The 26012-nt window shown below is 38.2% G+C and overlaps 1 protein-coding gene and 1 pseudogene across 2 annotated transcripts in view; one reads left to right on the top strand and one right to left on the bottom strand.

Moving 5' to 3' along the window:
• The window catches only part of ATP7A (ATPase copper transporting alpha), a 150119-nt gene that overhangs the window by 42949 nt on the left and 81158 nt on the right, over positions 1-26012 (top strand). For both annotated transcript variants that reach the window (XM_028101454.2, XM_028101453.2), the window contains exon 2: positions 17535-17675. In XM_028101454.2, coding sequence (XP_027957255.1) covers positions 17556-17675 — 120 coding nt within the window. In that variant the 5' untranslated portion in view covers positions 17535-17555. The remainder of the gene's footprint in view (positions 1-17534; positions 17676-26012) is intronic.
• Positions 6056-6206, bottom strand: LOC114207574 (U4 spliceosomal RNA; annotated as a pseudogene).

The following is a 26012-nucleotide window of genomic DNA, read 5'->3' as shown; positions in this document are numbered from 1 at the left end:
TAGTTTGTTTACATGGTGTTTTTACCATACACAGTTTTAAAATTTCATATAATTAGGGCACCTGGGTGGCTCAGTTGGTTAAGCGACTGCCTTCGGCTCAGGTCATGATCCTAGAGTCCCGGGATCGAGTCCCACATCGGGCTCCCTGCTCAGCAGGGGGTCTGCTTCTCCCTCTGACCCTCTTCCCTCTCGTGCTCTCTCTCTCTCATTCTCTCTCTCTCAAATAAATAAATAATCTTAAAAAAATAAAAAATAAAATAAAATTTCATATAATTAAATTTAAAAATCTTTTCCTTTATGGTTTCTGCTCTTGCCTTACGCTTAAAAAGGCCTTCCCTACCCCAGGGTTTGTAGTTGCTGTTGTTAATTAATATTCATTTTTATATCTTTGTAGCATTTTCTGTTTTAATTTTTTTTTAAAGATTTTATTTATTTATTTGACAGAGAGAGAGAGGGAACACAAGCAGGGGGAGTGGGAGAGGGAGAAGCAGGGCTCGATCCCAGGACTCTGGGATCATGACCTGAGCCGAAGGCAGACGCTTAACGAGTGAGCCACCCAGGCGCCTCCTGTTTTCATTTTTTTAAAAGCAATATCTAAACCCAACATGGGGCTTGAATTCACAACTCCAAGATTAAGAGTTGTATTCTGTACTGACTGAGCCAGCCAGGTTCCCTAGTACAAGGTTTTATAATAATTAAAACTTTGAAAGACATTTTAGTGTCTGGTAGGGTAACTAGCATCATTATCCTTTTAGTGATGGTTTTTATAAAATTAATGACATACTTGAAAAGTTTGGTCAAACTAAGTTGTCATTTTCAGCCTCACCAAACTTGTGTTATAGTTTTCTTGTTCTTAATCAGTTGTAGCAAATATAAAATAAGTGCTTTTTCAACTTACTCTGTATAATGGTTAAATACTGGCAATTGGTTTTAGTTTTCATAGCTATTTAATGTTTTTTCGTCATGGTTTATGGCACTATTTTGTCTTAGAACTAAAACTGTAAGGTGGATTTTTCCTTATGAAGAAAGCGATGTCATTGCAAGCAGTCTGTTATTTACCTACAGGTTGTGTCTGACAGGCTTGAATCAGATGATTTTTTTGACCGGGGAAAAAGCATTCCAACTACCAAACAATCTTAGAATCTGAGTGACTGCTGCGCCAATACCATAATATGTTTGAAAAGTATCTGACACATTTCAGTGTCAAATAGTTGAATCCTACTACCCTCTAGTTTTCTGGGATAACAATGGCCTTGTCTGAGGCAATGGAAGTTTTATCTATACTAAAAACATGTTTTTTCCTTTAGTCTCTTATTGACATGGCAGCAGAGACTCAGCCCCTGGTGGAAAGGCACCTAGTAACTTAAGAACTATTTCTCAGTTTGTTTAGAACCTGTTCCCACCTGGGTACATTGCAGGATACCAGTATTTTTCAAGCATCCCCCCCCCCCCGACCCTACCCTGACCTTTGACTTCTTTTATTTTATGCATTTTGCAAACATTGCCCTATTAAGTTAATCCCTTTGAGGTTATTGTTAGCTCTGGACTCCAGGCTGAATTGTCTGTATAAGGGTGAGTAAGCCTGAGTGTTAGCTTCCTTAATTTTAAAAGGAGGCTACTACTCTTATTTTTATTGCAGGATTGTTGTGAAATTCATGTTTATGATAGTTTTCTCAACTATTCAGTGCTTTAAGAAATTGAAACATCTGTATTGTTATCATAAGGACAGCTCTTTTGTAGCGAGGCAGTGATTAGCCCAGGAGTCATAAAAATGACCAGCAAAACACACTGCCTTTTCTTAATTTGAATGTTCTGTTCTTTATTTGACCTTATTAATATGTCTTAAAGTATTGACTCCTAATCTTTTGGGAATGGTCAAATTATGTTTTGAAACACGCTTGTCTACTCCAGCAGTTTCATCTGGAATATTCATCCTCTGTTTATATAATGACAGTTGTCTGATGAAAGAGATTAGGCACTCAGTATTTTGAAAACAGGTTAAAGAGTGAGATCAATTTTCATTTTAAAGGCTTATACAATTTAAACGAAAGAGATGCCATTATAAAAAAACAATAGAGAAGTTAATGTTTTCCCTTTTTGTTTGCAATTTAGAGGTGGTAGTGATTTTATTTTGCTGTTTTTTTTTTTTTTTTAAGTAAACTGTAGGCTCAACGTGGGGCTTGAACTCATGACCCCAAGATCAAGAGTTGCATGCTCTACAGACTAAGGAGCCAAGCGCCCCTAGAGGTGGTAGTGATTTTAAATAAAAGCAAATGGGTAGGAAACAAATTGATTTGGAAATATTATATGGATACCTTGAAGGCAACTGGTTTTAATGTTCGCACAGCTAGAAATTATCAGTTTGTTTAACAACACAGGGATGTTTTTATAGCCCTAGTATAATAGGGGGATTTTGGCTGTTTATATGTTTGAGTTTATCATTGGTCTCACTTACTGAATTATTTCAATTTTTAGTAACACTTCTCTTAATTTGTGCACATTCCCTATATTTTTCTTCTTTATTTCCCCCTAAAATGACCTGGCTTTTTAAAAATATTTTTTCCTCATATTTTTGAGGTATGATTGACAAATAAAAATTGTATATATTTAAAGTGTATAACATGTTTTGATATATATATACATTGTGAAGTGATTACCACAGTCAAGCTAAATTAACACATCCATCACCCCACATAGTTAACTTTTTTGTTTTTGAGAACAATTATGATCTCTCTTAGCAAATTTCAAGTATACAATATTTTAGCTATAGTCACCGTGCTGTAAATCTCCAGATATTCATCCTACATAACTGAAACTTTCTACCTTTTTAAAAAAGTTTTTAAAAAATATTTTATTTATTTGAGAGAGAGAGAGAGAGAGAGAGAGAGAGAGAGAGAGAGAGAGTGCATGAGCAGTGGGGAGAAGCAGGCTCCCCATTGAGCAGGGAGCCGATGCGGGGCTCCATCCCAGGACCCTGAGATCAACAACCCGAGCCGAAGGCAGATACTTAACTGACTGACCCACCCCGGCGTCCCTAAAAGTTTTTATTTAAATTCCACATAGTTAACATACAGTGTAATATTAGTTTCAGGTGTACAATATAGTGATTCAACACTTAGATACAACACCCGGCGTTCATCACAAAAACTGCCTTCCTTAATCCCTGTCACCTGCTCCCCCACCCACTTTACCTCTGGTAAACATCAGTTCTCTATAGTTAAGAGTCTTTCTTTTTTCCTTTTTTTAACTCTATGATCGTTTGTTTTGTTTCTTAAATTCCACATATCAGTGAAATCATATGGTATTTGTCTTTCTCTGACTTATTTTGCTTAGCATAATATTCTCTAGCTCCATCCATGTCATTGCAAATGGCAAGATTTCATTCTTTTTTATGGCTAATATTCCTGTGTGTGTGTGTGTGTGTGTGTGTGTGTGTGTGTGTACACCATATCTTCTTTATCCATTCATCAGTTGATGGACATTTGGACTCTTTCCATAATTTGGCTATTGTTGATAATGCTGCTCTAAACATCGGGGTGCATGTATCCCTCTGAATTAGTGTTTTTGTATTCTTTGGGTAAATACTCAGTAGTGTGATTGCTGGATCATAGGGTAGTTCTATTTTTAAGTTTTTGAGGAACCTCCATACTGTTTTCCAGAGTGGCTGCACCTGTTTGCATTCCCACCAACAGTTTCTTCATGTCCTCACCAATACCTGTTTTTTCTTGTGTTAATTTTAGCCATTCTGACTCGTGTGAGGTGTTATCTCATTGTAGTTTTGATTTGTGTTTCCCTGATGATGAATGAGAAACATTGTACCCTTGACCAGCATTTCTTCATTTCCTCCACCCCCTGGACCCTGGTAATCACCCTTCTAGTCTCTACTTCTGAGTTGGACTTTTTTAGATTCCATGTATAAGAGAGATCATGCAGTTTTTGTCTTTCTATGTCTGGCTTATTTCACTTAGCATAATGTCTACCAGGTTCATTCATTTATTTTCCTTTAAAAAGTCTTTTTTAAAAAAAGTTTTATTTGAGAAAGAGAGCAGAGCGAGAGAGAGAGCGAGCACATGAGTCGCGGGGTGAAGGGCAGAGGGAGAGGGAGAAGCAGACTCCCCGCTGAGCAAGGAGCCCAACATGGGACTTGATCCCAGGACCCTGGGATCATGACCTGAGCTGAAAGCAGATGCTTAACAGACTGAGCCACCCAGGTGCCTGTCCTTTTAAAAATTCTTTTAAAAAAATATTTTATTTATTTATTTGTCAGAGAGCACACAAGCAGGGGGAGTGGCAGGCAGAGGGAGAAGCAGGCTCCCTGCTGATCAAGGAGCCCAATGTGGGACTCCATCCCAGAACCCTGAGATCATGACCTAAGCTGAAGGCAGACGCTTAACCGACTGAGCCACCCAGGCATCCCTTAAAAATTCTTATAATACAATAATTTAGTCCAACAAAGAGTATAGGAAGCCCTATAACATAAGTGTGTATCTATTACACAGTCTAAGAAGTTAAGCATTATATATATAGTTGAAATTCCCCTTTGTGCTCCAGTTGCATCCCTTCCTTCTTCCCCAAACTCCTGAATTTGGCATTTGTCATTCCCATGCATATTTTTATATTTTGGCTAACATTACTACATATGTATGCATACAGAAACAATATATGGTATTTTATGTTCCTAGACTTTTGTATCCTTGTGAAACCTTTTTTTAAGATTTTATTTATTTGAGGGGCGCCTGGGTGGCTCAGTTGGTTAAGTAAGTGACTGCCTTCAGCTCAGGTGATGATCACAGGGTCCTGGGATCGAGCCCCGCATCGGGCTCCCTGCTTGGCTGGAAGCCTGCTTCTCCCTCTCCCACTCCCCCCGCTTGTATTCCCTCTCACGCTCTCTCTCTGTCAGTTAAATAAATAAAATCTTTAAAAGAAAGTCTTTATTTATTTGAGATAGAGCGAGATTGAGCACAAGTGGAGGGGAAGGGGCAGAGGGAGAGGGAAAAGCAGACTCCCCGCTGAGCAGGGAGCCCAATGTGGGACGTGATCCCAGGACCCCGGGATCATGACCTGAGCCAAAGGCAGATGCTTGACTGACTGAGCCACCCAGGCACTCTCTTGTGAAACTTTTTTTATTGCCTCAACTATGTTAATAGATTTATCTGTGCTGCTGCTCATAGTTCTAGTTTCTCATCCTCTGTTCTACTGACATCTGGGGCTAGATAATTCTTTGTTGTGAGTGGGTTTCTTTTTTTTAGGATTTATTTATTTATTTTTGAGTGAGAGAGAGAGAGAGAGCGCGCATGTGTGAGCAGGGGGAGGGGCAGAGGGAGAGGAAGAGAGAATCTCAAGCAAACTTCCCGCTGAGTGTGGAGCGGCATGCGGGGCTCTGTCTCACAACCCCGAGATCATTACCTGAGCAGAAATCAAGTCAGTTGCCCAACTGACTGAGCCACCCAGGCACACCTGTAAATGGATTTCTTGTCCATGAAGGATATTTAGTGGTATCCTTGGCCTCTACCCACTAGATGCCAGTAGCACCTCCCCCTACCCCCCCAGTTATAACCAAAAGTTTCCAGACTTTGCCAGATGTCCTTTTGGTGGTAAAATCTCCCCTCCTCCCAGTGAGAACCATTATTTTCGTTCATTAATTTTAACTACTGTATCATTCTTCACTATATATATATATAATACCACCACTTGTTTTTCCATTTTCTAGTTGATAGACATTTAGGTTATTTACAAAGTTTTAATTATTAGGAACACTGTTGCAATGAGCATTCTTGTTCATGTTTCCTCTGCATGTGTGTGAGGCTTTGTGTAGGGTGATAGGCCTAGGAGTGAAAATGTTAAGTTCTAGTATATGCATTTCTTCAACTTTACCAGGTATCGCCAAACAGGTTCCCTAATTGTTGTACTAATTTATACTCTCACCGCTGAATAGGAAAGATCCTATTGCTCCACATCCTCATTGACACGTTATTGCCAGATTTTGAAATTTTTATCTACCTGATGGGTGTAAATGATATTCTTTGTGGTTTTAATTTGCATTATCTTAATTACAATTTATTAATCCAGAAACCTTTCCGAAATTATGAACACTATTTTAGGGGGATTAAAAAATAATATTTGAGCTTCTGTGATCAGCTTTCAATTAGCAATAATCGCGCCTCGGATAAACCTCATTGGCTACGATACTGCCACTGCGCAAATCTTGTGATCAGCTTTAAGAATGGTTTTGAGCAGACTTCATATATACGTGTCATGTTTGTACTCAACTCGTTCAGTTTCTGTTTCTAAACCAGACATGATGATCTAGTCATAATGCTCTTCTTCCTCTTAGGAAATGTTATTACTAATGGTGATTATCATGTGTGTTTAGGGAGTGGCTCAAAATACTTTAATAACCAGAAGTTATTTCCCTCAGTGTTGTTGGATGCTGTTGTTCTCAGAGTTACTTCATTCCTAATAGCTGCACGCCAGATTTGTTCTTTGATATTGTGATCTCCCAGAAGCCTACGTTTTACTATACCATATGAAATTGTTTATGCTCTTACTCTGTGTTCTGAGTCATTTTGCTAAATACAATGGGAGGTTACAAAAGATGTTCCTGACTTTGTACCTATCATTGAGACGTTTAAAATTCAAAAGATGGACACAGCATATGTTACAAAAATCAATTAGAGTTGTATATATAGGAGTAGTATGAGGGAGATGGAATTCTTCTGAGCTTTTGTGTGTAAAGGCCAATTTAAGTAGAGTTTTGAAGAAAAAATGCAGGTGAATTATGAAGGTAGGAGGAAATATATATTATTCATAGATGAATTAATATGCTTAAATTAGTATTTAGCCAGAAATGTGGCTGTATTAATGTAATTTTCATTTGTGCTCAGAAATTCCTTCTTCCCCAATACATACTTGCAAGTGAATTATCCAGTCATTTTAAAAGTGCCTTTCTGCTTAGTCTCTCTCAGTTCCTCAGTAAGCCTGAGAGATGCTCCAGTACTTTGGTCTGGAACAGACCCCATAAGAAAACTGTATTTCGGTTTTACATTTCTAAATAACCAGGTAAAATAGCCTTCATCTGCTGAATGACTATAATATTATAGTCCAAAAGTTTGTTACCAATTCTGTTGTTTGAACTTGACATTTTCCCATAAAACAATTTAGTCAGTTTTGGTCGTGTGCCTAGATCAACCTTCAAAAGCCCTGTTTGACCCACAACATATCTGAGTTATATGGTATTAAGTCTGAGTGTTCTGTCCTGGAGGCAGGCATCCATGTGTTATAAGAGGAAAGAGAAAGTTTCCTTTTTAAGGGGGAGGACTGACTGCAGACAACACTTTGATAGGATCTGTTTATTTTAGACCTTACTCTACTTCCCTTTTTATACCCATTACTGCTAAGGAGAGTGACCTTCTCCCCAGCCCCTGCTGTCTTTATGTTGGCCTTAAGTACCTCACCTTTGGACTTTTTACCTGGGCCCATGAGTTCCCTTCATCCAAGGTATCATTTGTTCACAATTACCTGCCTTTCCTGTCCCATCTGGGCTTCATAGGTATTAGGAGGTATAATACTAGCTATGAGTCCCTTAAACTATCAAATTGGAGTTTGTATAAAAAGAGGATACAGTGTCTCTTAAGGCAACTGACCCGGATTCTTCAAAAAGTCACTTCATGGGGGAAAAGAGATAGGGGAGGGGCTGTTTTAGATTAAATGAGACTAAAAGAAACACAATCAAATTCGGTGTTTGAACTTTGCCCGGATCCTGATTTGGGAAAAATAAAAGCTGTAAAAGATGTTCTTGGGACATTTGGGAAAATTTAAATAGAGAATTTGTATTAGATGATGTACAATCATTAATTCTCTTAGCTTTGATAATAATAGTGTGGTTATGCAGGAGTTCTTATTCTTTGAAAATGCATGCTGGAGTATTATGATTTCTAAAACTTACATTCAAATAATTTAGAAAAAATAAGGCAAATATAGCAAAATGTTAACCATTGTTGAATTCATGCAGAGGATATACAGGTGTTCATAGTACTATGTGTGGTTGAAATTTTTCATGTGTGGTTGAAATTTTTCATAATGAAAGTTTGGGGGAAAAAGGGAATATATGTATTAATATAATTTCTAAATCTTGAATATTCACGATAGTAAATTCAGGTGTATGGAGATTTTTTTTTTTGATCTGCAGTAGCTAGTTCTAGCTCCTCTAAACTAATTCAGATCTCCTACTTCTTCCCTTATTTCACTTATCATTCATTCAAAGATTCAGATTTTGTCCTATTGGCAGCTGCTGCTCTGGCTAGAGGAAGGAAGATAGAGTTTCATAAGGCAGTGAAAACTTATTTTTTCATGTCGATTGTAAATCATAGATTATCAGAGTGTGAAAATCTTTGGCAGTGTGCTTCATTAGAGATCATGATTTTTTTTGATGAATAAAGGCTGCTTCAGGTCATTAAAAACAAAAATTAGACAAAATGTATTCCCTTACATTGAATAAATATTGTAAGTCTATGTAAAAATGGGTAATAATTTAATACTGTTTTCATAAGAAGTAGTAGTGGACACACCTGAATTGTTAACTGTTGCATTTGTAATAGCTTTAGCTATAACTTTAAAAGTAAATAACATAGAGGTGCCTGGCCGGCTCAGTCAGTAGAGCATGTGACCTGTGATTTTAGGGTCGTGAGTTCAAGCCCCACGTTGGGTGTGAAGATTAGAAAAATAGGGGCGCCTGGGTGGCTCAGTCGGTTGGGCATCTGCCTTCGGCTCAGGTCGTGATCCCGGGGTCCTGGCATCGAGCCCCACATCAGGCTCCCTGCTCGGCGGGGAGTCTGCTTCTCCCTCTGCCTCTGCCCCTCCCCCCTGCTGTGCTTGCTTGTGCTCTTTCTCTTTCTCTCTGTGTCAAATAAATGGATAAAATCTTAAAAAAATACTTAAAAAAAGATTAGAAAAATAAAAGAAATAAACTTACAAAAAATAAAAGTAAATAACACAAGGCTTCTAGTTATGGAATGAGTAAGTCATAGTGGTAAAAGGTACAGTATAGGGAATACAGTCAATGGTATTGTAATAGCGTATAGTGACAAATGGTAGCTACACTTGTGGTGAGCATAGCGTAATGTATAGACCTGTCAAATCACTATGTTGTATACCTGAAACTAACGTAACATTGTGTATTAACCATACTTCAATAAAAATAACGATAAAAAAATAACACAAATTGACTAATAATTATGAATCAATTTCAGATAAAGTCACACTATAAATTATAATTATTCCATAATTACTGCAAGTTGAATGAAATTAAGACAGAATCATGAGCTTAGTGATGAATTTTTCTTTTTTTTAAGAAAATATTTTTTTATTTTTAGAGAGAGAGGCCATGCACTTGCAGGTGGGGGGAGGGGGAGACAGAGAGGGAAGAGAAGAAAGAGAATCTCAAACAGACTCCCCACTGAGCATGGAGCCCGAAGCAGGGCTTGATCTCATGACCCTGAGATCATGACCTGAGCCGAAATCAAGAGTCAGATGCTTTTTTTTAAAAGATTTTATTTATTTTATTTATTTGACAGAGAGATAGAGAAAGCCAGAGAGCACAAGCAGAGGGAATAGCAGAGGGGGAGGGATAAGCAGATTCTGTACTGAGCAGGGAGCCCGACATGGGGCTTGATCCCAGGCCCCTGGGATCATGGCCTGAGTTGAAGGCAGATGCTTAACAGTCTGAGCCACCCAAGCGCCCCAAGAGTCAGATGCTTAACCAGCTGAGCCACCCAGGTACCCCTCTTTCAGCTTTTCTTTCTTTGAGTTTTTACATTTTAAAAATGAATATATAGAAAATACTGTGAAGGTGCCTCAGAAAATTAAAAATAGAATTACCATATTATCCAGCATTTCCACTTCTGGGGTATCTATCCAAAAGAAATGAAATCACTGTCTCAAAGATATCTGCACCCCATATTCATTGCTGCATTATGTGCAATAGCTAAGGTATGGAAAAAACCTAAGTGTCCATCGATGGTTGAATGGATAAAGAAAATGTGTATATATACATACATTATTCAGTCATTAAAAAGAAGGAAATTCTGTCACTTGCAACAATATGGATTGAGGGCATTATGCTAAGTGAAGTAAGCCAGAGAAAGGCAAATACTATATGATCTCACTTATATGTGGAATCTGAAGAAAACAAACTCATAGATACAGAGAACAGATTGGTGGGTTGCCAGAGGTGGGTGTTGGAGATGGGTGAAATGGGTGAAGGTGGTCAAAAGGCATAAACTTCCAGTTAAAAGTTCTGGGGATAAGCAATTGCACTACCGGGTATTTACCCAAAGATACAAATGTGATCTGAAGGGGTACGTGCACCCCAATGTTTATAGCAGCAATGTCCACAATAGCCAAACTATGAAAAGAGCCATGATATCCATCAACAGATGAATGGATAAAGAAGATGTGGTATATATATTATACACACACACGCGTGCGCGCGCACACACACACACACATGCACACACACACAATGGAATATTATGCAGCCGTCAAAAAAACCCACGAAGTCTTGCCATTTGCAACGACGTGGATGGAACTGGAGGGTGTTATGCTGGGTGAAATAAGTCAGAGGAAGACATGTATCATATGATCTCACTGATATGAGGAATTCTTTTTTTTCTTTTGAAGATTTTATTTGACAGAGAGAGCGAGAGAGCACAAGCAGGGGAGTGGCAGGCAGAGGCAGAGGGAGAAGCAGGCTCCCCGCAGAGCAAGGGGAGCCTGATGTGGGACTCGATTCCAGGACCCTGGAATCATGACCTGAGCTGAAGGCAGTCGCTTAACCAACTGAGCCACCCAGGCACCCGATATGAGGAATTCTTAATCTCAGGAAACAAACTGAGGGTTGCTGGAGTGGTGGGGGGCGGGAGGGTTGGGGTGCCTGGGTGATAGACATGGGGGAGGGTATGTGCTATGGTGAGTGCTGTGAATTGTGTAAGACTGTTGAATCACAGACCTGTACCTCTGAAACAAATAATACATTATATGTTAAAAAAAGAAGATAATAGGAAGGGAAAAATGAAGCAGGGGAATCAGAGGGGGAGACGAGCCATGAGAGACCATGGACTCTGAGAAACAAACTGAGGGTTCTAGAGGGGCGGGGGGTGGGGGGATGGGTTAGCCTGGTGATGGGTATTAAAGAGGGCACGTACTGCATGGAGCACTGGGTGAATCATGGAACACTACATCAAAAACTAATGATGTAATGTATGGTGATTAACATAACATAATAAAATTAAATTTAAAAAAACCTTTAAAAGTTCTGGGGATATAATGTACAGCAATGGTGACTATAGTTAACAGTACTGCATTGCATATTTGAAAGGTGCTAAGAGAGTAGATCATAAAAGTTCTTACCATAAGAAAAAAAATTTAAATTTAACTGCGTGGTGATTGATGTTAAATAAACTTATGGTGGTATTCATTTCACAATGTATACATGTATCAAATCATTTTGTTGTACACCTAAAACTAATATAATGCTATATAAGTTATATCTCAATTAAAAAAATGACTGGAGGGAACAACAACAAAATGGATACACTGGACTTCATCAAAATTAAAAACTTTTGGGCATCAAAGGACTCTATCAAGATGGTGGAAAGATAACCCACAGAATAGGGGAAAATATTTGGAAATCATATGTGTGATTAGAGATTAATATCCAGGATATAAAAATAAATCCTGTAACTCAACAAAAAGCCCAATTAAAAAATGGGTAAAGGAAAAAAAGGGAGTGCCTGGGTGGCTCAGTTGGCTAAGTGTCTGCCTTCAGCTCAGGTCATGATCCCAGGGTCCTTGGATCGAGCCCCGCGTGGGGCTCCCTGCTCATCAGGGAACCTGCTTCTCCCTCTCCCTCTGCTGCTCCCCCTGCTTGTGCATGCTCTCTCTCAAATAAATAAAATCTTTTAAAAAATGGGTAAAGGACTCACGTAACTTTTCTCCAAAAAAGGTATACAAATAGCCAGTAAGCACATGAAAAGATGTTCAACATCACTAGTAATCAGAGAAATGCAAATCAAAACCACAATGAGATACAACTTAACATTTACTAGACTGGCTAAAATTTAAAAAATCAGATAATAACAAGTGTTGGTGAGGAGGTGGAGAAATTAGAACCCTCATATGCTGCTAGTAGGAATGTAAAATGGCATAGCTGCTTTGGAAAACTGTGGCAGTTCCTCAATTGAAACATCGAGTTATAGGACCCAGCAATTCCACTCAAGTATTACCCAAGAAAAATGAGAACACAAAAATTTGTACATAAATATTATAGCAACCTTATGCTTAGTAGCCAAAAGATGGGGGCAACCTAAATGTCAACTGATGAATGGATAAACAAAATGTGGTATATCCATACCATGGAATATAATTCAGCCATAAAAAGGAATAGGGGCACCTGGGTGGCTCAGATGGTTGGGTGTCTGTCTTTGACTCAGATCGTGGTCCCGGGGTCCTGGGATTGAGCCCCGCATCAGGCTCCCTGCTGGGCGGGGAGCCTGCTTTTCCCTCTCCCTCTCTCTGCCACTCCCCTTGCTGGTACTCTCTCTCTCTAATAAAAAATAAATCTTAAAAAAAAAAAAAAAGAAATGAAGTACTGACACATGCTACAACATGGATGAACCTTGAAAACATTATGCTAAGTGAAAGAAGCCAGTCACAAAGGCCACATATTATATATTATATGATTTCATTCATATGAAATGTCCAAAAGAGAAAAATCTATACAGACACAGATTAATGGTTGCCTGGCAGTGGGGGTGGGGGGCTTGGGAGGTGGGAGGGTGATAGCTAAAGGGTATCAGGCTTCTTTTTGAGGTGACAGAAATATTCTAACATTGTGGTGATGGTTGCACATATCTGTGAATGTAACGCCTATTGAATTCTACACCTTAAATGTGTGAATTATATGCGAACTGTATTTCAGTAGAGCAGTTTAAAAAATGGTGCTGGGAGAACCTGACATCCACATGTAAAATAATGTAACTTGGATCCTTACTGCACACCATGTACAACAATTAACTCAAAATGGATTTAAAGACCTAAATGTAAGAATGAAACTACCAAACTCTTAGAACACAGAAGGAAATATTCATGGCTTTCAGTGTGGCAGTGGTTTCTTATATAGGACACCAAAAGCACAAGCAACAAAAGAAAAAACTGATAAATTTGGCTTCATGAAAATTAAGGTTTTTTTTGTTTCAAAGGATGCCATCAAGAAAGTGAAAAAAATGAAGTACAGATACATTCCACACATTGTTTTTTTGTTAAGATTTTATTTATTTATTTGACAGAGACACAGCGAGAGAGGGAACACAAGCAGGGGGAGTGAGAGAGGGAGAAGCAGGCTTCCCGGGGAGCAGGGGGTCCGATGCGGGGTTCCATCCCAGGACCCTGGGATCATGACCTGAGCCGAAGGCAGACGCTTAACGACTGAGCCACCCAGGCACTCCCATTCCACACATTGTTAAACCTTAAAAATATTATGCTAAGTTAAAGAATTTCAGACACAAAGAATCACATATTGAATGAATCCATTTTTATGAAATTACCAGGATGGGCAAACCCATAGAGATAGGAAGTAGATTCATTTTTGCCAGTAGCTGTAAGGGGACCGAGGAGTGACTGCTGATGGGTATGGAGTTTCTTTTGGGGGTAATGAAAATGTTCTGCGATTACATAGTATTATGGTTGTGTATCCTTGTGAATATTACTAAAAAATTCTGAATTGTATGTCTTAGGGTAAATTTTATAGTGTGTGAATTATATCTCAAAAAAGAATATATATATAATGAAAAATATGTGCTAAAAACCAATTAACATTTGAAAACAAGTTATCCCCAAGGAAATTCTGTGGTTTTAGATATTTGGAAATTATACCGGTAGTCCAGTTGTTCAAAGCTCCAACGATATCAGTTGAAGTAAGAAAAATCCACTTACTTGCTTTGTTAGGAGTGGAAGATGAAGTTCAGCAGCAGCAGTTTCTGTTTGTTTCTCTGAGCTTAACAAAGCTAAGATGATGTAATTGTTTTTAATACCACTTGGAATAAATTTATTGCAAAGAAATGTTTTAGTTTAAATAGTTTTTCGTAAATTTTATTTATTTTTAATTGGCTTTATATTTACATAATTCAAAATGCAAAAGCATCCCTTCCAACCACCCAGTTTCTTTCCCTCCATGGAGGTGACTAATGTTACTGATTATTTGAGTCCTTCTAGAGATGTTTTTTTACATAGTGTTTTGATTTTTTGAAAAATTTCCCTCTTGTAGTTTAGCATTTTTAAAAGAAATGACTTTTGGGGCAAAAAAGAGTGTAAATCATGGTATTTATAACCCCCCTTTTGAGTTCTGTAGTTGGCCATTGTTAATTTTGATAAGTCTAAGAGAAACACTTTGGTGTCTCTAATTTTTTTTTTAAGATTTTATTTATTTATTTGACAGAGAGAGAGAGAGAGGCAGCTGGAGAGGGAACAGAAGCAGGGGAAGTGGGAAAGGGAAAAGCAGGCTCCTCGCCGAGCAGGGAGCCCGATGTGGGGCTCGATCCCAGGACCCTGGGATCATGACCTGAGCCGAAGGCAGACGCTTAACGACTGAGCCACCCAGGCGCCCCTTTCATTTTTGATTATGGCCACACAACAGGATCTTTATCCAAGGACATGGAGACCACCTAATGAATACTGGATTAATTTTATTGGACCTAAGACTTGTGTTTTTATTTGTACTTCAATTTTAGGTGATAGCATCTTCATAAGAACTGGTTATTTCCTGCTCATCACTAGTTTGGGTAACAGTTTTACTTAAGTATTTCTCTTCTTCCTCTTATACAAAATAGCACTTTCTACATAATTTGTGATCTTTGCAAAAGATCTTTTTTTTTGCAAATCTGTACAACTTGCAAGTTCTTCACATTGAGCTAATATATTCTTCCAAATAAAATTTTTATTACATAATTAAACATTTTCTAATTAACACCCTCTAATTTACCTAAACATGAATAATCTATGGTGCTCTAAAAGAGGCCCTCAGATCTACACTGGGAAGTCTCTTTTTTCCTGAATAATTTCTTAAGCCTGAATCTAGTGCTGCTTTTATCATAATCATTTCATATTACCCTTTAAGGAAAAGAGTTTTATAGAAATACATTCTTAGGGGCGCCTGGGTGGCTCAGTCGTTAAGCGTCTGCCTTCCGCTCAGGTCATGATCTCAGGGTCCTGGGATCGAGCCCCGCATTGGGCTCCCTGCTCCGCAGGAAGCCTGCTTCTCCCTCTCCCACTCTCCCTGCATGTGTTCCCTCTCTCACTGTGTCTCTCTCTGTCAAGTAAAAAACAAAAATCTTAAAAAAAACCAGTCTTAGTTGTTTCTTTTCTTGTAATTTTCATGTATCTTTCTTGCTGTCTAATGGCTTAATTTAATTTTCTTTATTCTCTTTCTCCCTCTACTGTTTTGGAAGCTTTATATTCTATTTCTAGTCTCCTACTAGTTACCTTTAAATTTTTAACATGTATTCTTTTTTTTTTAATTTTATTTAGTTGACACAGAGAGAGGTAGTGAGAGCAGGAACACAAGCAGGGGGAGTGGGAGAGGGAAAAGCAGGCTTCCCACCGAACAGGGAGCCCGATGCGGGGCTCGAGCCCAGGACCCTGGGATCATGACCTGAGCCGAAGGCAGACGCCTAACCACTGAGCCACCCAGGCACCCCTTAACATGTATTCTTAACAAAATCTAAGGTTTATCTCTTTCTATACATTCCAAATAAGACCAAGCTTCTCAGAATGCCTCAACTATAAACTCCCTTGCCTATTATTGTTTTCTATTATTTCAGGTCCACTGTGCTTTTGTGTGTGTGCATGTCTGTGTGTTTGAAAAGATAATATATCCTCATATCCTCAAAATTTAAAAGATACAGAGGAGACTAGCTCTTAACTGTTATCACCACACAAAAAAAAGAAATGATAGTTAAGTGATGTGATAGAGGTGTTAGCTAATGGTGGTAATCCTATTGCTATACATATATATAGATATAGATATATAGATTACGTATGTATGTATCAAACCAACACATTGTACACCTTAAACTTACATCATGTTATGTCAATTATATCTCAACTTTAAAAAAGAGGTGCAAAAGGTTATATATTCAACATTCTTTTTTCCACCCTTATCCCCTAAACACTTAGTTCCTCTCACTAGAGGAAAACACTGTTTCCATGGGACATATTAGGTTGATCTATATGAAATTGGCAGTATTCGACTATTTTGATACGCAACAATAGCAGTTTCACGTGGTTCAAACTGATAGCAGTGGGAAAAAAAAGATTCTTGTTTTCATAGAATTTTCATTCCAGTGGGATGTGTATTAGTTCATTATTTCAGTGTAACGAATTACCTAAAAATTTAGTGGCTTGAAACAACAAACATTTATTGTCTTACAGTTTTTGTGAGTCATGAATTTGGGAGCGGTTTTGCTGGGTGATTCTGGCTCAGGGTATCTCATGAGGTTGTAGTCAGTATGTTGACTGGAGCTTCAGGCATCTAAAGGCTTAATTAAGTCTGAATATCAGCTTCTAAGATGGTTCACTCACTTGACTGTTGGCAGGAGGCCTCAAATTCTTGCCACATGAACCTCTCCCTAAGGCTGCTTGAGTGTCCTTATGATGTGGACAAGAGAAAGGACAAGGAGGAATCCACAGTGACTCCCCCCCCATAGTGCCTGCCTTTTATGAGTCATACCTTGTCTATTCCACCATATTCTGTTTGGAAGCAAGTCACTGAGCACAAGCCACACTCGAGGGAAAGGAGTTAAATTCCACCTCTTTTTTTTAAAGATTTTATTTGAGAGAGAGAGTGAGCAAGTATGAGAGAGAGAACATGAGCAGAGGGAGAGGGAGAAGGAGACTGCCTGCTAAGTAGAGAGCCCGATGTGGGGCTTAATCCCAGGACCCTGAGATCATGACCTGAGCCGAAGGCAGTTGCTTAACTGACTGAGCTACCCAGGCTTCCCAAATTCCACCTCTTGAAAGAAGGAGTAACGAAGAATTTGTGAGCACATTTTAAAACCACCACAGGAAAACAGATAATAAGCAATAAACATAGTAAGTAAATTTTGGAGTATATTAGAATATAATAAGTTCTATGAAAAAAAGACAAAATAGAGCAGATGTAAGGGGAATCAGAGTGTATGTGTGTGGAAGGGATGTGGATTGCAATTTTAAGCAGGGTGGTCAGTGTAAAACTCATTAAGGGGATTAGATTTGAGTAAAGGCTTGAAAGATGAAGAAGTTAACTAAGCAGATATCTGGAAGAAGAAAGTCTATTCCAAGGGAATAGCTAAAGCAGTGGCCCTGAGGTGAGAGTAAAATGAGATGAGAGAAAAGAATACTGATCATATTTTATTAGTACAATATTTTCAGTTGAGAAGGTGGGGGGAAAGTTGAGGAAGGATTATTTCCATGGCTGAAATTAATGAGTTCATTGTTTCTAATAGGAATGTAAAGAAGAAATCAAGATGGATCGAAGTATGGGTGTGGATTCGGTCACCATCTCTGTTGAGGGGATGACATGTAATTCCTGTGTTTGGACCATTGAGCAGCGGATTGGAAAACTGAATGGTGTACATCATATTAAAGTAAGTTAGTCTTTGGAAATCAGTGAAGTCAAATGTTGTTGACTGGAATTCTAGAAAATTACTTCTAACACTGAGATAGAAGCAGATACACTGACACATTTGGCAGTGAAGACTGGTAAGATTAATATATTTTCTTTGCCCCTTTAACTTTTCTTTTTATAAAAAATAAGAAATTATATATATTTTTCAACTTAAAAACATCTGAAGATGGAATCTTGACATTATTATGGTTGTATATTTATAGGTTTATGTTTTATAAGTATATAGATATAAAAATACTTTTTATTACTCTTAAGTTCATACTGAACTAAAATATATGTTTTCAGAGAAAGGGTTGTGGGCCTTCTTCTCTTATATAGCATGACAATTATTATGTGAAATAATAATGTACTCTTCCTTAAGCACATGCATACAAGATCTAACAGTAATTTTCTAAGCTTTTTCACTTCAATTTTTTAAATGTTTCTAGTTAAAAAAATATATATATTTAAGTAATCTGTGCACCCACCATGGGACTTGAACTCACAACCCTGAGATCAAGAGTCACATGCTCTACCAACTGAGTCACTCAAGCTCCCCTTTCACTTCAGTTTTTTTTAAAAAAGATTTATTTATTTACTTTAGAGAAAGAGTGGGGGGTAGGGTGGGGAGAGGGAGAGAGAAACTGAGGCAGACTCAGCACTGAACACAGAGCCCCATGATCATGACCTGAGCCAAAACCAAGAGTTGGATGCTTAACGGACTGTGCCACCCAGGTGCCCCTTCATTTCAATTTTAAATTGCAAAAATAAAATTGACTATCGTCAGACCATCTTAACACATTCCTGCTATAATCCATCTCAGAATGTTACTTGATGAAAAAGAGTGGTTTATATATATATTCTAATTTGTCTGTAATGAACCTGAATTGTTAATGTAACTATTATAAATAAATAAGCTAAACGGCTTTGTTTCACGCCTTCTAAACACAAGAAGTCCCAAAGTCAATACAAGACTACTCTACAGGGAATATAATGATGCCATCCCCCCTCATATCTTATAAAAATTTTTTGAATGTTTCCCATGTTCATTCTGTGACATAGACATATGTTAAAGCTACAATGGGTCTTATATGTGACTTCAAGATTCTAACCTCCTGATTTTACAGATTAGCAAATGGAAGTTTAGAGTAATGAAGTGACTTGTGCTAAATTACACAGCTACCTATTACCAAAGCAAAACTAGAACTCACATTCCATGATTCCTGGGCCAGTGTATGTTCTGGTCATATAGTGTCTACAGATGCATTTTAATTTGCATGTGGTTCTCAAACTGGTCGTCTCTGAATTATTCTCTCATGTAAGTTCTGAAAAAATTAATCCTCATAAAGGTGCCTCTTACCACCTAATTGTTGTATTAGCTTTGTATCTTAGTCTCTGTAAATTCTTCTCAGAATAATTCTAGTATTTTTTAGTATGAAAAACCTTGAGTTATGTTTTATTTGTCATTACTTTTTAAAACTTTTTATTTTCATGTTGTTACAAATGTCTTTGATTTTAAAGTCTTTCGGGTAAAAAATGTTTTGATTAATCTTTACCCTATAATCCAGCTTTCTCAATCTCAGCACTATTGACATTTTGGGCTGGATAATTTTTTATTGTGTGAGGGCTGCTCTGTGCTTTGTAGGATGTTTAGCACACCCCTGGCCTCTACCCACTGGATGCCAATAGCCTTTTCTTGTACTTGTGACAATGAAGTGTCTCCAGGCATTGCCAAATGTGCTCTGTGGGCAGAAATGCCCTCAGTTGAGATTCACTGCTGTAGTCCCTTCTCAGAGAACCTACTATATACCCTTTGGCTGTTCAGTTAGTATTTGATGATGGTGAATTGATTTATTGAATAGACTCATGTGCCCCTTTCTCTTCATATTAGCTTCTTTTGTTTTGTTTTTGTTTGCCAGTGACAGGTATAGTGAGCAGTGGTTCTCAAACCACAACATGAGAATCACCTGGAGGATGTGCTAAAACATAAATTTCTGGGTCCTACCCTCAGAGTTTCTGTTTTAGTAGGACTGATGGGGCCTGAGAGTTTGCATTTCTAACAAATGTCCGATTAACTCTAATGGTGCTGGCCCTGGGACCACAGTTTGAGAACTATTATATTGCATGAGATATGCTTACACTAAAAATTATTTGTTATTTATCTGAAATTTAAATTTAACTCGGTGTCTTGTTTTTTTAATTATTTTTTTAAATTTATGTTTTATTTTATTTTTTTAAGTGAATTCTATGCTTAATATGGGGCTTGAACTCATTACCCCAAGATCAAGAGCTGCATGCTCTAACGACTGAGCTAGCCAGATGCCCCTGGGTGTCTTGTATTTTTATTTGCTAAATCTGGTAACCCTACTTTGAAGTCATCCTTCCTCCTTACTTTGAGTCCCTCATAAACACTGATTTATTTTTTGTCCCTATAATTTTACTTTTAAAATTTTTTAAAAAGATTTTATTTATTCATTTGTCAGAGAGAGAGAGAGAGAGAGAGAGAGAGAGAGAGAGAGAGCACAAGCAGAGGGAGAAGCAGGCTCCTCACTGAGCAGGGAGCCCAATGTGGGACTTGATTCCCGGACCCTGGGATCATGACCTGAGTCAAAGGCAGATGCTTAACCGACAGAGTCACCCAGGCGTCCCTAAATTTTACATTTTAAAAACTGACATATAAATGGAATCATACAGCCTTTTGAGTCTAGCTTCCTTCACTTAGCATTATGCATTTGAAATCTACTTACGTTGTTGTCTGTATCACTGGTTCTTTCCTTTTTATTGATGAGGGGTATTCCGTTGTGTGGATGTGCTACAATTTGCCCATTCACTCATTGGGAGACATTTGGACTATTGCCACTTTTTTTGTGATTATGTAAAACAATGCTCTGAGTGTTCACATAGGAGTCTTTGTTTGGACATAGGTTTTCTCTTGGGAAGATTCCTAGGATTGAATTTGTTCCATCATATGGTTAAGTGTATGTATCATTTGTTGAGGTGTTGGGAAATCATTTACCACAGTGACTGTACTATTTTATCTTCACCAGCAGTGTTTGTGGGTTCTGCTTTTTCCAGATTCTCTCCCACACTTGGTATTATCTTTTTAGTTATAGACATTCTAGTGGGTGTGTAGTGGTATCATACTAATTGTCATTTCCTTAATGGCTGATGATGTTGAGCATTTCATGTGGTTGTTAGGCATTTGTATAACTTCTTTGGTCAAATGTCTAAAAACTTTTGTCAAATTTTTAGCTGGTTTTTTTTGTTTCCTTATTCGATTTTGATTATATATTCCAAATATAAATCTTCTTTTAGATAAGTGTTTTGCAAATATTTTATTCAGTCTGTGGCTTGTCGTTTCATTCAATTTTTTAAAAGATTTCATTTATTTATTTATTAAAGATTTTATTTATTTGAGAGAGAGAGAGTGAGAGAGAGAGAGATCACAAGCTGTGGGGGGGTGGGTAGAGGGAGAAGCAGACTCCCCGCTGAGCAGGGAGCTTGACGTGGTACTTGATTCCAGGACCCTGGGATCATGACCTGAGCTGAACGAAGGCAGACACTTAACTGACTAAGCCAACCAGGCGTCCTTTATTTATTTTAGAGAGAGCGAGAGAGAGAGTATGTGTGCATGAGTTGGGGGGGAGGGGCAGAGGGAGAGACTCTTCAAGCATACTCCCAACTGAGCATGGAGCCCAGCATGGGGCTTGATCCCATGGCACATGAGACCATGACCTGAGCTGAAAACCAAGAGTCAGATGCTTAACAGACTGAGCCACCCAGGTGCCCCTCATTCTGTTTTTTTAAATTAAGTTTTTATTTAAATTCCAGTTAGTTAACATATAGTATAATATTAGTTTCATGTGTACAATTTAGTGATTCAGCACTTACGTACAACACCCAGTGCTCATCACAAGTGCCCTCATTAATCCCTCTCACCTATTGAACCCATCCACCTCTGGTAACCATCAGTTTCTTCTCTATAGTTAAGAGTCTGTTTCTTGGTTTTCCTCTTTTTTCCCCCATGTTTGTTTTGTTTCTTAAATTCTGCATATGAGTGAAATCATATGGTATTTGTCTTTGACTTATTTCGTTTAGCATAATACTCTGTAGCTCCATGCACGTCATTGCAAATAGCAAGATTTCATTCTTTTTATTCCATTTTGTGTATATATGTATGTATACATATATGTACACATATGTATGTACACACATATATACATATATATGTACATATACATATATATACACATATGTGTATATATACACATATACATATTACATCTTCTTTATCCATTCATCAGTGGATGAACGTTCGGGCTCTTTCCAAAATTTGGCTATTGTTGATAATGCTGCTGTAAACACTGGGGACCATGTATCCCTTCGAATTAGTATTTTTGTATTCTTTGGGTAGATACCTAGTAGTGCAATTGCTGAATTATAAGGTAGTTCTATTTTTTTAAAGGAGTTTATTTATTTATGGAGAGAGAGCACACAAGTGGGGTGGGGGGCAGAGGGAGAGGGAGAAGCAGGCTCCCTGCTGAGGAGGGAGCCTGATGCAGGGCTCAATCCTAGGACCCCAGGATCATTACCTGAACCACCCAGGCACCCCAGGGTAGTTCTATTTTTACGTTTTTGAGGAACCTTCACACTGATTTCCAGAGTGGCTACACCAGTTTGCATTCCCACCAACAGTGTAAGAGGGTTCTCCTTTCTCTGCATCCTCACTAACACATGTTCTCTCTTGTGTTGTTAATTCTAGCCATTCTGATAGGTGTGGAGTGTTAGCTAATTGTAGTTTTGATTTGTATTTCCCTGATGATGAGTGGTGTTGAGCATCTTTTCATGTATCCTTTAACCATCTGTAAGTCTTTGGAAAAATGTCTGTTCAGGTCTTCTGCCCATTTCTTAACTGGATTATTTGTTTTTTTTGTGTTGAGTTTTAACTTCTTCACATATTTTGGATGCTAATCCTTTGGCAGATATGTCACTTGCAAATATCTTCTATTCCATAGCTTGCCTTTTAGTTTTGTTGACGATTTCCTTTGATGTGCAGAAGCTTTTTATCTTGGAAGTCCCATTAGTTCATTTTTGCTTTTGTTTCCCTTGCCTCAGGACACATATCTAATAAAAACTTGCTACAGCCAGTGTCAAAGAGATTATACCTGTGTTCTCTAGGATCCTGTTTCACATTTAGGTCTTTCATCCATTTTGAGTCTATTTTTGTGTATGGTGTAAGAAAATGTTTCATTCTTCTGCATGTGGCTGTCCAATTTTCCCAGCACCATTTATTGAAGAGACTGTCTTCTTTCCATTGGATATTCTTTCCTGCTTTGCTGAAGATTAGTTGACCATAGAGTTGAGGGTCCATTTCTGGGGTCTCTATTCCTTTCCATTGATTGGTGTGTCTGTTTTTGTGCCAGTACATTACTGCCTTGATGATTACAGCTTTGTAATAGAGCTTGAAGCCCAGAATTGTGATGCCACCAATTTTGCTTTTCTTTTTCAACATTCTTCTGGCTATTCGGGGTCTTTTTTGGTTCCATATAAATTTTAGAATTATTTGTTTCAGCTCTGTGAAAAAGGTTAATGGTATTTTGATAGGGATTGTATTGAGTTTGTAGATTGCCCTAGGTAGCATAGACATTTTAACAATATTTGTTCTTCCAATCTATGAGCATGGAATGTTTTTCCATTTCTTTATGTCTTCCTCAATTTCTTTCATGAGTATTCTATAGTTTTCTGAATACAGATTCTTTGCCTCTTTGGTTAGATTTATTGCTAGGTATCTTATGGTTTTGGGTGCAATTGTAAATGGGATCGACTCCTTAATTTCTCTTTCTTCTGTTTCATTGTTGGTGTATAGAAATGCAACTGATTTCTATGCATTGAATTTATATCCTGCCACTTTACTGAATTCCTTTATGAGTTCTAGCAGTTTTTGGGTGGAGTCTTTGGGTTTTCCACATAAAGTATCATATCATCTGCAAAGAGTGAGAGTTTGACTTCTTCTTTGCTGATTCGGATGCCTTTTATTTCTTTTTATTGTCTGATTGCTGAGGTTAGAACTTCTAGTACTATGTTGAATAACAGTGGTGATAGTGGACATCACTGCCATATTCCTGACCATAGGGGAAAAGCTCTCAGTTTTTCCCCATTGAGAATGATATTCGCTGTGGGTTTTTCATAGATGGCTTTTATGATATTGAGGTATGTACCCTCTATCCCTACACTGTGAAGAGTTTTAATCAAGAAGGGATGCTGTACTTTGTAAAATGCCTTTTCTGCATCTATTGAGAAGATCATAGGGTTCTTGTCCTTTCTTTTATTAATGTAGTGTATCACATTGATTGATTTGTGGATGTTGAACCAACCTTGCAGCCCAGGAATAAATCCCACTTGATCATGGTGAATAATCCTTTTAATGTACTGTTGGGTCCTATTGCCTAGTATTTTGCTGAGAATTTTTGCATCCATGTTTATCAGGGGTATTGGTCTGTAATTCTTTTTGGTGGGGTCTTTGTCTGGTTTTGGGATCAAGGTAATGCTGGCCTCATAAAATGGGTTTAGAAGTTTTCCTTCCATTTCTGTTTTTTTGGAACAGTTTCAGAAGAACAGGTATTAATTCTTCTTTAAATGTTTGGTAGAATTCCCCTGGGAAGCCATCTTGCCCTGGACTCTTGTGTGTTGGGAGATTTTTGATTACTGCTTCAATTTCCTTGCTGGTTATGGGTCTGTTCAGGTTTTCTATTTCTTCCTGTTTCAGTTTTGGTAGTTTATACATCTCTATGAATGCATCCATTTCTTCCAGATCGCCTAGTTTGTTGGTATAGAGTTGCTCATAATGTGTTCTTTTTTTTAAAGATTTATTTATTTATTTATTTGACAGAGACACAAGAGAGGGAACACAAGCAATGGGAGAGGGAGAAGCAGGCTTCCCGCTGAGCAGGGAGCCTGACAAGGGGCTCGATCCCAGGACCCTGGGATCATGACCTGAGCCTTGAAGGCAGACACTTAACGACTGAGCCATCCAGGCGCCCCACTCATAATATGTTCTTCTAATTGTATTTATTCAGTGCTGGTTGTGATCTCTCCTCTTTCATTCATGATTTTATTTATTTGGGTCCTTTTTCTTTTCTTTTTGATAAGTCTGGCCAGGGGTTTGTCAATCTTATTAATTCTTTCAAAGAACCAGCTCTGTTTTGTTGATCTGTTTTGTTCTTTTGGTTTCTATTTCATTGATTTCTGCTCTGATCTTTATTATTTCTCTTCTCCTGCTGGGTTTAGGCTTTATTTGCTGTTCTTCACCTGCTTTAGGTGTAAGGTTAGGTTGTGTATTTGAGACCTTTCTTGTTTCTTGAGAACGGCTTGTATTGCTATATACTTTCCTCTTTAGGACTGCCTTTGCTGCATCCCAAAGGTTTTGAACAGTTGTGTTTTCATTTTCATTTGTTTCCATGAATTTTTTAAATTTTTCTTTAATTTCCTGGTTGACCCATTCATTCTTTAGTCGGATGCTCTTTAGCCTCCATGTATTTGAGTTCTTTCCAAATTTCCTCATGCGATTGAGTTCCAGTTTCAAAGCACTGTGGTCCAAAAATATGCAGGGAATGATCCCAGTCTTTTGGTACCAGGTGAGACCTGATTTGTGACCCAGGATGTGATCTGTTCTGGACAGTGTTCCATGTGCACTTGAGAAGAATGTGTATTCTGTTGCTTTAGGATGAAATGCTCTGAATATATCTGTGAAATCCATCTGGTTCAGGGTGTCATTTAAAGCCCTTGTTTCCTTGTTCATCTTCTGATTAGATGGTCTATTGATTGCAGTGAGGGGGATGTTAAAGTCCCCTACTATTATTCTGTTATTATCAATGTTTTTTTTTTAATAAAGATTTTATTTATTTATTTGAGAGAGAGAGAATGAGAGACAGAGAGCACGAGAGGGAAGAGGGTCAGAGGGAGAAGCAGACTCCCCGCTGAGCAGGGAGCCCGATGCGGGACTCGATCCCGGGACTCCAGGATCATGACCTGAGCCGAAGGCAGTCGCTTAACCAACTGAGCCACCCAGGCGCCCTGAGGAAATGGTTGTTTTTCTATTTGTAGAGTTGCCGTTATTTTCTTAGATCACCCGTTGAATTCATAGGTGTTCAGAATGATTATAATATAACTTGAAGTCCCGCTTAGCTTTTCTTTTTCAAAATTGCTTTGGCTATTTCGGGTCTTCTGTGGTTCCATACACATTTTAGGGTTGTTTGTTCTAGCTCTGTGACAGATGCTTTGGTATATAGGTATATAGGGGTTGCATTAAATGTGTAGA

Source organism: Eumetopias jubatus, unplaced genomic scaffold (assembly GCF_037043125.1).
Source record: "Eumetopias jubatus isolate StellerSeaLion01/CBP00866 unplaced genomic scaffold, mEumJub1_p1.0 scaffold_11, whole genome shotgun sequence".
In the NCBI taxonomy this organism is placed as follows: Eukaryota; Metazoa; Chordata; class Mammalia; order Carnivora; family Otariidae; genus Eumetopias; species Eumetopias jubatus.
Note: the sequence above shows the minus strand (reverse complement) of the source record. Positions and strands in the feature narration are given on the sequence as shown.